Below are 13186 nucleotides of genomic sequence, written 5' to 3' on the forward strand. Positions count from 1 at the left end.
AAGAGCTGATCCTTGACCCTTGTTATCATGGATACTTGGAAGATCTTTTTGCTTATATTCCATCTTGTCTACTTGTTGTTTCTGTCACTTGTTGGTTTTGTTAAATCTTTCCTTGAGCATCTTGGTATAATTACATGTGATGATAATTATGTGTGTTATACTGCTTTAACCGCCTTAAAGGCACGTGATTCTTGTCTTTGGTATTTGGATAGTGGTTGTTCCAGGCACATGATAGGAAATAAAGCTTTGTTCAAGACACACTTTCAAGGAAAGATTGGGACAGTCACGTTTGGACATGGAAGCAAATTTGTGATCAGAGGCATTGGAACTATGGACATTCCAAGGTTATCGGTTTTTGAAGATGTCTAGTATGTAGATGGGTTGAAGGCTAATTTACTCAGCATCAGTCAGATTTGTAATAATGGTCTGAATGTTCTCTTCACTAAGTATGAGTGTGAGATACTTGATGGAGGAGGTGATTGTATGTGTGTTCGTGTAAGGACAGCAAACAACTGTTATGATATAACACCAAGTATAACCAACAAGTGTTTTAGTGCAAAGATCAATCAAGTTGACTTATGGCATCAACAGTTGGAACACGCAAGTCATAAGTAACTAGAGAAGATTTCCAAGTGTGATGCAGTTATTGGTTTGCCCAAGTTTGAGTAGATAGAAAAGTGCATATGTGGACCATGTTAGATGGGTAAACAAGTGAAGTCCAAGCATCCGTCTGTAATTGAGGTTCAAACTTCCAAACCTCTTGAGTTGTTGCACATTGATCTCATGGGTCCTGCCAGAGTTTAGAGTTTGGATGGAAAGAAGTATATTCTAGTTGTTGTAGATGATTTTACTAGATATACATGGGTTGTGCTTTTGAGAGATAAAGCCGAGGCTCCTGAGAAGATGATCCATTTGTGCAAGAAATTGCAAGTTGAGAAAGGTACTGTGATAGCCAGAATCAAAGTGATAATTGAAGAGAATTTGAAAATACGAAGCTGGCTACCTTCTACAATGATCAAGGCATGCATCAAGAGTTCTCTTCACCTAAGACACCACAACAGAATGGAATAGTGGAACAGAAGAATAGGGTTGTTCTGGAGATGGCACGTGTCATTATACACAATAAAAAGATGCACAAATCCTTCTAGAGAGAGGCAGTTAACACTGCTTGTCATACACTCAACCGAATGTATTTCAAACCTGATTCCAAGCAAACTCCCTATGAACTCTGGAGAGGAAAGAAGCCAATGATGAATTAAGTTCTGAAAGTCTCTCAGAAAACAGTTCTCCAGTTCAAGAGAGGAATATGGAAGTTGACGATTCACTTCCTGCTGATTATGTGGGGAAGCATAGTGAGGACGAGCTGCTGTTGTTGAATGATGCAGTTTTAGTACCATCAAGTTCAGAACCATCCACACCGGTTCATGAAACTCAACAAGAACAAAGTGAGCTTATTCCTCCATCGGAACAGAAAGGTACCTCCACATCTCTAGTCAAAGGTCCATCTTCTAGAGTTAAGTTAAATCACCCTGCCACAAATATATTGGGTAGTCTTAATGAAAACATGAGATTGAGATCAAAAGCCTTGAATATGATTACTCACTCATGCTATCAATCCCAATTTGAACCGAAAAAGGTGGATGAAGCACTTCAAGATTCTGATTGGGTTAATTCCATGCATGAAGAACTTCACCAATTTTTTTGGAATGATGTGTGGGAATTAGTTCCTAGACCTAAGGGAGTAAATGTGATTGGAACTAAGTGGATTTTTAAAAACAAGTCAGATGAACATGGTACAGTTATTAGAAATAAATCAAGACTTGTTGCTCAAGGGTACACACAAGTGGAAGGGATTGATTTTGATGAGACCTTTGCACCGATAGCAAGACTAGAATCCATTAGGATACTTCTGGCCATAGCAAGCCATCTAAATTTCAAGTTGTATCAAATGGATTTCAAGAGTGCTACTAATGATTCTCTTTCTCACTCTTTTGCAGAGGAAATGAAGGCAATGTTTGAAATGAGTATGGTTGGTGAACTAACTTATTTCTTGAGATTGCAAGTGAAGCAAACAGACTCAAGTATCTACATCAACCAAGCAAAGTATGCAAAAAATCTAATCAAGAGATTTGGACTGGATAAGGTTACCCATGCTAGAACACCAATGGCTGCAAATGCGAAATCAGCAAATGATCCATCAGGTGAATCTGTTAATGTTACATTATGTAGAAGCATGATTGGATGTCTTTTGTATTTGACTACTAGTCGACCTGATATTACCTTTAGTGTTGGTGTTTGTTCTAGATTTCAATCTAATCCTAAGGTTTCACATTTAAATCTTGTTAAAAGAATCATAAAGTATGTTGGTAGAACTTGTGATTATGGATTATTTTATAGCAAAGAGTCTAATCTGTCTTTTGCTGGTTTTTCTGATTCTGATTGGGCTGGTAATGCTGATGATAGAAAAAGCACCACTAGTGGATGTTTTTATGTAGGAGCCAATCTTGTTGCTTGGATGAGTAAAAAGCAAAATTATGTGTCTTTGTCTACTGTAGAGGTAGAATATATTGTTGCTGGAAATTGTTGCTCACAGCTTCTTTGAATGAAAAAGCTTTTGAATGATTATGGGATATCACAAGATACCATGGTTGTTTATTGTGATAATTCTAGTGCTATTGATATCTCTAAGAACCTTGTTTAACACTCTAAGACTAAGCACATAGAGATTAGATATCACTTCATTAGGGATCTTGTTGAAAGAAAGATTGTGTCTCTTGGGTATATCCCTGTTGAACATTCCTTGGCTTTCTTGGTCCTTGTGCTTCATTGTTCTACTATTTGTGACCATTGTTCTTTGGTTTTTGTTTTCTTTGTTTCTAGGATTTGCATTGCATAACATTTATGCATTTCATTCAAGGTTGTTTTTGTTTTCTTTTTATAAAAATAAAAAAAAAAGAGGGAAAAAGGAAGCAAATTATGTTTTTGTATTATCTTCTTGGTTTTTGAAAACAAGGTTGGTCAATTTATTTTCACATAACTTGTCTTTGTACCTTGTTTAGCTTGGATGAGCTTATTTACTGCACTTTACTAGTTGAAGCTTTGAAGTGCATGTTGTGTGGGAAGATGTTTATATTCTTTGATCACTTTGTCTTGATCTTGAAGTCACATGTCTTTGACTGTCGGACTTGAACCTTTTGAGAAAGGCAAAAATAACCATCTCACCACTATTCACTAGTCAATCATGAACACCTTAGTGCATATCGTAAGATTTTGTGATTGTTTGAACCTAAAATATTTTAAAGCCCATATAATATTCACTAAATTACACAAATATCATTTTTTAAAATATTTTGATATTTGATAATTCCATAGTTTTTTTTTAAAGAGTTTTAACCTATGTCATCCGCTCCTAATGATAGCTTTTTATCATCAAATTAAGAATTCAATCAGTTTTTGATGTAAGTAGGGATTAAACCCAAGATCTATTATTCAACCATCAGAGACTTTACTAGTTAAAGTAACTAGAACCCGCTTGATAATTCGATAGTTACAACAATAGAGAAAGAGTAAATTGAACTCTGGATGTTTCCATTGAAAATATCATGAGGTCCAATTGAATTACAAAACTCATAATTATACCAATATCATTTTAATTTAAGAAAATAGTATCCATTTAAACTTTTCCACAAATAATAGTCCTTCCTTGAGTTTATTATAAGAACTTGTTAGTAACTGAGTTACTCAAATACAAATTAAAAATTACACAAAGACCTTGACATAAAGACTTTAAAAAAAAAAAAAAAAGAAACTAGACTTCCAAGAGCCTGGACATTTATTCAATAAAAAGACTATTCAATGAACATCAATGCAAACTAAAGGGGCAATGCCATCAGGAAGAACTTCCAGCCAAACCCGAAGCCCCATACAACTCTTTACTTTTTTAGCTAATGCATCAGCGACAATATTATAGGTACGAGATACATGACAAAAATCTGAGAACTATAATGCAGCAGCTTGAGAACGAATGTCCTCAATAATGTACCCATTCGGATTGAGAGTCTCCGTTTCTCATGTTTCACGTTTTTTTTTTTTTTTTTTTTTCCTGCACTTGTTTCCGCTTTTAGAGACAAAATCCACTGATCATGAACAGTATATACACTATTCACGCACTGTAACAACACTGTTCACATGGGACCCACAACTATTTTATTAAAAAATATTAAAAATAAGTCCCACAGCACTATTCACATATTTAAAAATTATTTTACTACAGTGTTTTCAGTTTTCAGTTTCAGCAAAAATAAATTCAATCTAAACGGACTCATATCTCCATATGCAGAAAAGTCAGGACCTCTTTGGGAAATCGCCTGGATCACCAAGACAAAATCTCCATCAAAAATCACCTCTGTTAGTCCTATCTCCAAGGAAAATTGCACAGCCCTAAGACAAGCTAAAGCCTAAAGCTACACCATGAACTGAGCCATAGGGACTGTCCCGGTTCACGCTCCAATAGCCTCCCCACGCCAGTCCCAGATAATAACTGCTAAACTTGCCAAATTGCAAGACTTAATCATAGTAGCATCAAAATTAGCTTTAAAAATCTGGGCTTCAGGTGGGCGCCATTGTTGGTTCAGTGATGACACTGGGATTGTTGGTACTGGCTCTTGGGCAACAAGGAAATCTTGTAAATAGCTTCCTACCAACGAGTAGAAATTTTGGTGGATTGATGAAGCTTTGCATGTTAAGGTTGGTGTATTGAGTTGATTAGAGGCATTGATTTGATCTAAAATTTAGGGCTGTGATTCTGAAATTTGGGTTTGAATTGGATTGGATGAGATTTTGGAGCTCCGTCAAAATTTGTGATCTTGGTGGTCTAATTTGGGTTGTGAGTCACGGTGGCAACTGGATGTGGTTGGTGAGGGCAGTGGTGGTTTTTTGTTGTTGTTGTTTTTTCTTTTCTTTTCTTTTTTTTTTTTTGTCTTTTTTTCTTTTTTTCATTGTGGTTTGTGGTGGTGGGTGGATGTGGCTGGTGGAGGCGATGATGGATTTTTGTTGGTTGTGGCATGGGTGGTCAGTTTGTGTTGGTTGTGGTATGGGTGGTGGCTGGCGATGCTTAGGACTGTTGGGTTGAGAAAGAGAGAAAGACAGAGGGAGAGTGAGGAAGAATAATAGTAAAGAAAAAAAATATTTAAATGAAGTGGTAAAAGAAATAGAAGTTATGATGTTGGGAGTATTGTAAAATCATGTGTTAAATGCTATAAAGTTGGTTTTATAGATGCTATTCCCTAAAATATTTAAGAATCTTGATGTGAATGCTCTTAAAGGGTCTAAGATACCACACAAACTGCAGAGATATCCTATTAGAATATTTTTCAAATTCAATCATGAGTTATCCAATCTTATTGTGTATCATGAATTATCAAGGTATAGAAAATAAATTTTCTAGACGCAAGAAATATAAACCATATTTTGATTTTCTTCAAACTCAACAAATTTGGACAACAAGCAATTAACCCCCAAAACCACTCAAATTCACATTAGATGTTCCAACTTTTGACCATAGAGTGAAACAGAGCTGAGTAGAAGAGGAATAATCAATTAAAGGCTAGAGCATAAAGAGAAACAAATCACAATGGCACCTGATTGTTGTTTTTTGCATTCTTCATTAGAGTTTCCTGTAGAGAGTTATTTTAAACAAAAAGATCAAGTTATGTATGCAGAATCTGAATAGTATTACTTTTCAACAACAAAAAATCAACTAGGGCAATGTCTGTGAAGTACATGAAATCCATTACTAACTTTAACCACTTTTCAGTTCCAAAACCACTCCAACACATACTCACTTGGAAACAATCTATACTTGATCAGTTAAAGACATGTTCCAACCTAAAGAACCTGGGATCTGTGTTTGTCTCTATGATCAAAACCAATGCAAACCAAGATTGTTTTTTAGTGAACCAATTTATTAGTGCATGCTCCAACTTCTTTAGAACTTTTCGAGGTGCTCCACAGGATATTGTACAGTGTGATAAAGAGAAGGCAAAAACAAAGTCTCAACTATAAGCAAAATATTGTAGGTGGCGCTGTCGATCTAGAATGGAAGAGAAGAAGCGCCGCCGAGTTTGTATTGGAAGAGATAAAGCACCGCCGAATTGGATTGGATGTGGGTGCGCCACTGATTTGAGGTTAGATTGGAAGAGAAGGAGCTAGAGAGTGGCGTAGCCAAGTTGGATTTGAAGAGAAGAAGCACCGCCAATTTGAGGTTGTAGGCACGCCACTGTCTCGTTCTTCTACTGTGGGTGTGGGTTTGTTTAACAGCTGCCTGGTTCTTGTGGTTGGATTGGAAGAAAAGAAGCTAGAGAGACAAATGTGAGACAGAGTTGGAAGAAGATGAGACAAAGCTAGAACATGAGACAAAGTAGGAGAAAAAAAAAACCCACCACCACCACACTACTCTATCTCACGTTCTAGCTCTGTCTCATCTTCTTCCAACTCTATCTCATGTTTGGATGTGAGGCTGAATGAGGCCGTGGGTCCGTGAGGCTGAGTGAAGTCGTGAGGGGAGCGTTTGAGAGAGGGTGGCTGGCGACAGTGCATGTGTGTGTGTGAGAGAGAGAGAGAGAGAGAGTGTGTGTGTGTGTGTGTGTGTGTGTGAAGGGGTAGTTAGGGTTGGTTGAGTGAAATGAGAGAATATTAGGGTTTATAAGTTTATATATATTAGGTTTTTTTGGTAATTTTAGTTTTAAGTGGGTCAGGTTTAGGTCTGGGTTTGGGGCGGGTATTGCCAAAACCCGTACTTGCTTCGGGTTTTATTTTAAAAACCCAAACTCGACCATATTACTTATCGGGTTGGATTGGGTTGGGTACTCGTGGGTCAAGTAACAATTACCATCTCTACTTCCCACGAGGGATAATTCACACTACTAACGCCACAAACCAACAAATTTGTTGACATCATTGCTTAAGTCAATCTATTGAAAATTTACTGTGAATAGTAAAAAAGACAATTTTATTATTCACTATTTACTGTTTAAGTAGCGCTTTCTTTTGCTATAAAAAGGTTGTCCCTTTCAAGTTGCAAGTAGAACTTAATTTTTACTAGCTTTAAATTTCCTCTTAGTTTCTAGCCTACCTCTTAAATGTCCTAAGCTTGTAACATTTTCCCAATTCCTGCTCAAGAAAACTTTGTATTTACTATTACTTCTTGTAAGTGTTTATTTTAAGCATATTTACTTTAAGCTTTTATTGTAATCTTAATGTTAAAGTATATACTGTTATTTACTTTAAGCTTATTCACTTCTGCACCCTATCTATCTATCTATCTATCTATCTATCTATCTATCCAAACTTTCATTAAACTAATTTAGAAATAGTCTTTCCTCTCCAAACACCCTAAACAGAATCCTAGAGGAAAGAGTTATTACAACCAACATAACTATCAACAAAATTAACTGACTTGGCTAAAGCATGAGCTCAGGGGCGGCTTGATGCATTTGGGGGCCTAAGGCGAAAATTGATCATCTTGTTTTAGATGCAAAATTACTACTAATTAACATGAACTACGTAGAATTTTTTCTTTTTTTAGAAATTTTATAGATAGAAAAAATTTGGCAAAATTTTTCATACTTGTTGATGTGGTAGATTGATAGTGGTAAGTAAAACAGTGGTGTTAGTAGTAGACTTAGATGAAAACTAGTAAAAGTTTGCTAACTAAACTCTTATTATTATTCTTTTTTTTTTTTTAGAAGTGCAACATTCACAATATTTTTTACAACAAATACTAGATTTTAAACTGCTTTTTGTTTTCTATTTGAAAATATCACTACAATTATTTTTTTGCCATTAACAATAGGCTGTAACAACCTGCTACTTAGCATTAGTTGTAAAAGTGTTGTGAAAAATATTGTGGACGTTGCATTTTTCTCTATTTTTTTATTTGCTTTTCATTTGGTAAAAAAAAAAAAATTATTTATTGATTATAAATAACCCTATTGGTTAAAATTTGGGGGCCTTTTTTTTTACTTAGGGCCTTAGGCGACCACATTTCTTGCTCCACCATTCAGCCGGCCCTGCATGAGCTATACTCCATTTGCCTCCATTTTAACCCAATCTACTAGATTCTCTACCAACATAACTATTTTTTGGGTTTCGGGGGTATTTTGGTAATTTTTAGGTTTTAGGGGTATTTTGGTAATTTTTTGGGTTTCAGGGGTATTTTGGTAATTTTTAGGTTTCAAGGGGTATTTTGGTCATTTTTTGAGTTTTGGGGGTATTTTGGTCATTTTTTGGATTTTGGGGGTATTTTGGTCATTTTTGGGTTTTGTGGGTATTTTGGTCATTTTTTAGGTTTTAGGGGTATTTTGGTCATTTTTAGGTTTTGGAGGAATTTTGGTCATTTTTTAGGTTTTGGAGGGTATTTTGATAATTTTTAGGTTTCGAGGGTATTTTGGTCATTTTCTGAGTTTTTGGGGTATTTTGGTTATTTTTTGGGTTTCAGGAGTATTTTGGTCATTTTAGAGATTTTTGAGGTATTTTGGTCATTTTAAAGGTTTCATGGGAATTTTGCTAATTTTAGAAATTTTGGGGATAATTTTGGATGTACAAGGGTATATTGGTAATTTTGGAAGATTAGGGGTATTTGCATCATTTTAGCTATTTAATGGTATTTTGGAGGTCAAGAGGGTATTTAAGTAGTTTTAGAAGTATTTGGGTCATATTAGGTTAAATGGGTGGGTTACTAATTAAATGGGTCGGATTGGTAATGGATAATTAATTTATATATAAATAGGTCATGAATGGATAAATGGGTAATTATACACCCAACTCATTTATGACCCAACCCGCCCATTTGCCACCCCTAGTTGCCACCGAAATCGATTAAGAATACCATACACATAACTCCGACAAGTTCCCTGTCCCTTCAGGAATTTTTTGGTATAATTTGTCAAAAGAACCAACCACGCAATATTGATAAACAAAAATTTCTCATTTAGACAAACAGGAAAAAATCTAAAATTCAAGAAAATGTTTTCCCAATTTAGAATTCCACCTTAAAACATGACTATTGAGTAGAAAACAAAATGACTTTGCATTTCTGGTAACATTTTATGTTTTCCCAAATTTAGAGTTCCACTTTAAAACATGACTAATGAGCGGGAAATAAAATTACTTTGCATTTCTGTTAGCAGTATCACCCCGTATTGTTTTCCAATACCTCACTTGTTACAAAGCAGCCTTGGTCGCCTACAATTAACATTCTAAGAGGAAGCACGGACACTTTATTTGGGGTGTCGTACTAGTGTCGTATTTGTGTCGCAACAGCGTCCTATCTGCCATGTCATGCTATGAATTTTCAAAATTTTCTCATGTTGCAATATCGCACCCATACCTGTGCATTCTAGATTCTATCTCATGTTGCAATATCGCACCCGTGCATTCTCATGTTGCAATATCGCATCCATACCAACATTCTAGAAAATTTCCTGGTTGGTAATTAAATCTTTTTCTCTTTGCTTTTATTTATATGTTGGCAAAGAAACCATTCGGCTTCTTTTTATATTTTCCAATGATTATGGTCAATTCTTACCAACAAATTGAGCGGGGATGACTATGTAAAGAACCCCAAAGAATAATATGTTACATATGCCCCAAAAGGTGTAGGCAGCTCACGCTAAATCACTCCAAATTAGTTCAGGTACACAGCCAGCTAGCTTCAGTTGCCCATCTAATTCAGCCAGCAATAGGTAAATTTCACTAGAAGCTGGGTGAGATTTATCAGATGCTGCAAACTGATGAATCTTCCTTTCCATTTCAATCCAACTGGATCCAGGACATGTCTTTTCCACTCCTATATTCTTCATGGCTGCCCGGATTTTTCCAACCTCACCCCATCTATTCACTTCAGCATACATGTTAACCAGAAGATTGTAATGGCCACTGTTGTTTGGCTCCAAAGCCATCAGTTCCTTAACAGCAACTTGAGCAATCTCCAAGTTTCTGTGGAGCTTGCACCCACCTAACAAGGCCCCCCATATAATGTTGTTTGGTTCAACTTTCATGCTTCTTATCAACTCTAGTGCATCTTCAAGCAAGCCTGCTTTGCTCAATAGATCAACCATACATCCATAGTGTCCAACTTCAGGAAGGATTGAGTAATCATCTGTCATGCTCAAAAACATCCTTCGGCCTTCTTCAACAAGTCCTGCATGAGTGCAGGCACTTAGAACACTAATAAAAGTAATTCCATTAGGTTTGATCTTCTCCCTCTCCATTCCCCTAAACATCTTTAGCGCTTCATCTGCATACCCATGAACTGCAAGCCCGTCTATAACTGAATTCCAACAAAACAAGTTTTTCTCCCACAACTTGAAGAACACTGAAAGTGACCTATCTAAGCTCCCACACTTGGCATACATATCAATAAGCGCAGACCCAATATAAACATCAACATCAAATCCATTCTGCAATATATAAAGATGAATTTCCTTTCCTAAATCAAGAGCTCCAAGATGGGCACAAGCTGATATAACAGTTGCCATGGTCACTTCATCGGGATGGATCCCATTACTCGTCATTTCGTTAAATATTGCTAATGCTTCTCTAAATTTCTGGTGTTGAGAATAGCAAGTGATCATGGTTGTCCATGAGATTATATCCCTTACAGACATCTGATTGAATAACAACTCCGCAGAATCGAAATTCCCCACTCTTGCATATCCATCAATCATAGTGTTCCATGTAGCAGTATTCCTCTCAGGCATCTCCTCAAACAAGTCCTTCGCAGAACTCAAATCCCCAGTACGGACATAAGCAGAAACTATCGTAGTCCATGCATAAACATCTCTGTCAGGCATTTCATCAAACACCCTTCTTGATCTACCAATTTTGCCAAAATTCGAATAGAGATCAATCAAAGCAGTTTGAACAAACAAATGTGAATCAAACCCATTTCTCCAAATGTGACAGTGTACAGCTTCACCAAAACCCAAAGCTGAAAGCGGAGCACAAGCCTTAATCAACGATGAAAATGTATAACTTGTTGGCATAACTTCAGCTCTCAACATATGTATGTAACATTCCAAAGCTTGAGTTGGGTGAAAACAATGAGCAAAGCCCCTTATCATTGCATTGTAGACAAAAACATTGGGACTTTCCATGTGGGTAAATGCTAAAGTTGCGTAATCTATTTGCAAAAGGTTGGAGCAAGCGCTAATAAATTGGTTCACTAAAAAACAATCCTGGTTTGCATTGGTTTTGATCATAGAGGCAAACACAGATCCCAGGTTCTTTAGGTTGGAACATGTCTTTATCTGATCAAGTATAGATTGTTTCCGAGTGAGTATGTGTTGGAGTGGTTTTGGAACTGAAAAGTGGTTAAAGTTAGTAATGGATTTCATGTACTTCATAGACAATGCTCTAGTTGATTTTTTTTTTTTTTTGGGTTGAAAAGTGGTTCAAGGGCTTTTGTGAGCCAAGCAAGCTCTAACTTTCACTTTCCATCAGTGAAATCTTCCTCATCAGAACTGTATTTGCTGAGCGTAGAATCATCTTACATCTTCTCAACTTTAGACCTCAAAGAAACTTGAGATGCATCCGTAGCTTCTTTTAGTAAATCTGCTTCTGCTTTATCCGCTTTCGACTGTTGCTACTGAAATCGATTAAGAATACCAAACAAACACATAACTCTGACAAGTTCCCTGTCCCTTCAGGAATTTTTTGGTATAATCTGTCAAAAGAACCAACCAGGCAATATTGATAAACAAAAATTTCACATTCAGACAAACAAGAAAAACCTATGACTGAAGGGGGGCACGTGGTGTTTGGCGAGTCATCCGTACAGAGTAGAGGACCGCGGACCGCCTTCGCTTGACGGCGGAATGAAGAAAGCCGTCGTAGAGTCTAGAGAGTGACAGCACAAACAGAGAGATTGATTGGAACTTTCTTTTTGTTTATGAGGGTATTCATGTCATTTTACAGGGGAGGGTTTTTTGTTTTTCTTTTTGGTTTTTGAGAAGAGGCCCCTAGAAAGTGAGGGTATTACTATTATCCATTAATCAAACATAAAAGCTTAGAGGTAATGTGCAAAACAGCAATGCAAAAGAATTGTATATAGTTAGTTAGGCAATGTTTGAAACAATAAAGGAAAGTAGCATCTCAAGTTTTAGAAACTCGAGATCCATATTAGAACTCGAGTCCAAAAGACTCGCCTTGTGAGTGTGAAAATGCCACATGGATCTCGAGTCTTTAAGACTCGAGTTTCATACGAAAAAAATTTCACGTATAGTGGCGTTTTTAAGCCTTTCAGTGACGTTTTAAAGCCCTATAGCAGCGTTTTCCTGGAAATTTTTTTTTTCATAAGTACAAATTTATGGAGTCCTATAGTGGCGTTTTTAAGCCCTATAGTGACGTTTTATAGACCTATAGCAGCGTTTTTATTCAATTTATGGAAATCGAGTCTTTAAAACTCGATTTTCAGCTTAATTTTTTTCCACTTTAAAGTAATCCACTTACAAATCGAGACTTAAAAACTTGATTTTTATCTTGGAACTCGAGTTTTAGACACTCGAAATGCTAGTTTTCAACATTGTTTTGAAACGTGACAATTAACTAAATTTTTTAATTTTATTGTTATTTAGAAAAAAAATTCTAAAAGCTTAGTTGTAAACATGAAAAATATCCTGAAAAGCAGCTTCCATCCAGACAAGAAAAAGACTACAAATAGCCCTTCTAGCTAACCTATGAGCTACACAATTTCCTTGTCTTCTAACATGGTAAAAAGAAACATCTTTGAAAGAAAAGTTAAGAAGTTTAGGCCTTGTTTGGATTTCCCTAAACTGAATTAACAAATCCCAGTTTTGTTAACTCATAACCCAAAATCAGTGGAGCCCACGGGTAGCATGCTTGTTTGGATGAATTTTCAAACCATTACCTCAGTGATAATATTTCATAATTTTGAGTGATGGGTGAGCAATTTTGGAAACATGGTGAGACTGTTTTCAAGTTAAGAGTTTTGAGTTATCAGTGACAGTTTTGTAAATTTCCAGCAAACACAGGTCCTACAGCAGTGTCTCGTCCCATCACGTTGTAATGCTTTTGTTGTGCAATTAATGTTGTGTGGGACCCAGTGAGTGACAGAAATGTGAGTTTTTGAATTTGAGATAGCTGTGAAAATCTTTAGCCAAACGAG

At 36.3% G+C, this 13186-nt stretch overlaps 2 protein-coding genes across 2 annotated transcripts; one reads left to right on the plus strand and one right to left on the minus strand.

Moving 5' to 3' along the window:
* The first annotated feature begins 1306 nt into the window (after positions 1–1306).
* On the plus strand, positions 1307–2602 carry LOC126703918 (uncharacterized mitochondrial protein AtMg00810-like). The gene is made up of 2 exons (XM_050402971.1): positions 1307–1475; positions 1998–2602. The coding sequence occupies exons 1-2, from the start codon at positions 1307–1309 to the stop codon at positions 2600–2602; spliced, it is 774 nt and encodes a 257-aa protein (XP_050258928.1).
* Positions 2603–9541: 6939 nt separating this feature from the next.
* LOC126703151 (pentatricopeptide repeat-containing protein At1g06143-like) lies at positions 9542–12025 on the minus strand. Its single transcript, XM_050402079.1, has one exon. It carries the CDS (start codon positions 11403–11405, stop codon positions 9666–9668), a length of 1740 nt encoding a protein of 579 aa, XP_050258036.1. The 5' UTR covers positions 11406–12025; the 3' UTR covers positions 9542–9665.
* Positions 12026–13186: the final 1161 nt, after the last annotated feature.

The sequence above is a fragment of the Quercus robur genome, chromosome 10 (assembly GCF_932294415.1).
Source record: "Quercus robur chromosome 10, dhQueRobu3.1, whole genome shotgun sequence".
In the NCBI taxonomy this organism is placed as follows: Eukaryota; Viridiplantae; Streptophyta; class Magnoliopsida; order Fagales; family Fagaceae; genus Quercus; species Quercus robur.

Coding starts and splice junctions, on each gene's coding strand:
- LOC126703918 (XM_050402971.1), top strand. CDS start 1,307: ATGGAAGTTGACGATTCACTTCCTGCTGATTATGTGGGGAAGCATAGT. Junction 1,476..1,997: donor TCCTCCATCGGAACAGAAAG/GTACCTCCACAT, acceptor ACTCTTTTGCAG/AGGAAATGAAGGCAATGTTT.
- LOC126703151 (XM_050402079.1), bottom strand. CDS start 11,405: ATGAAGTACATGAAATCCATTACTAACTTTAACCACTTTTCAGTTCCA.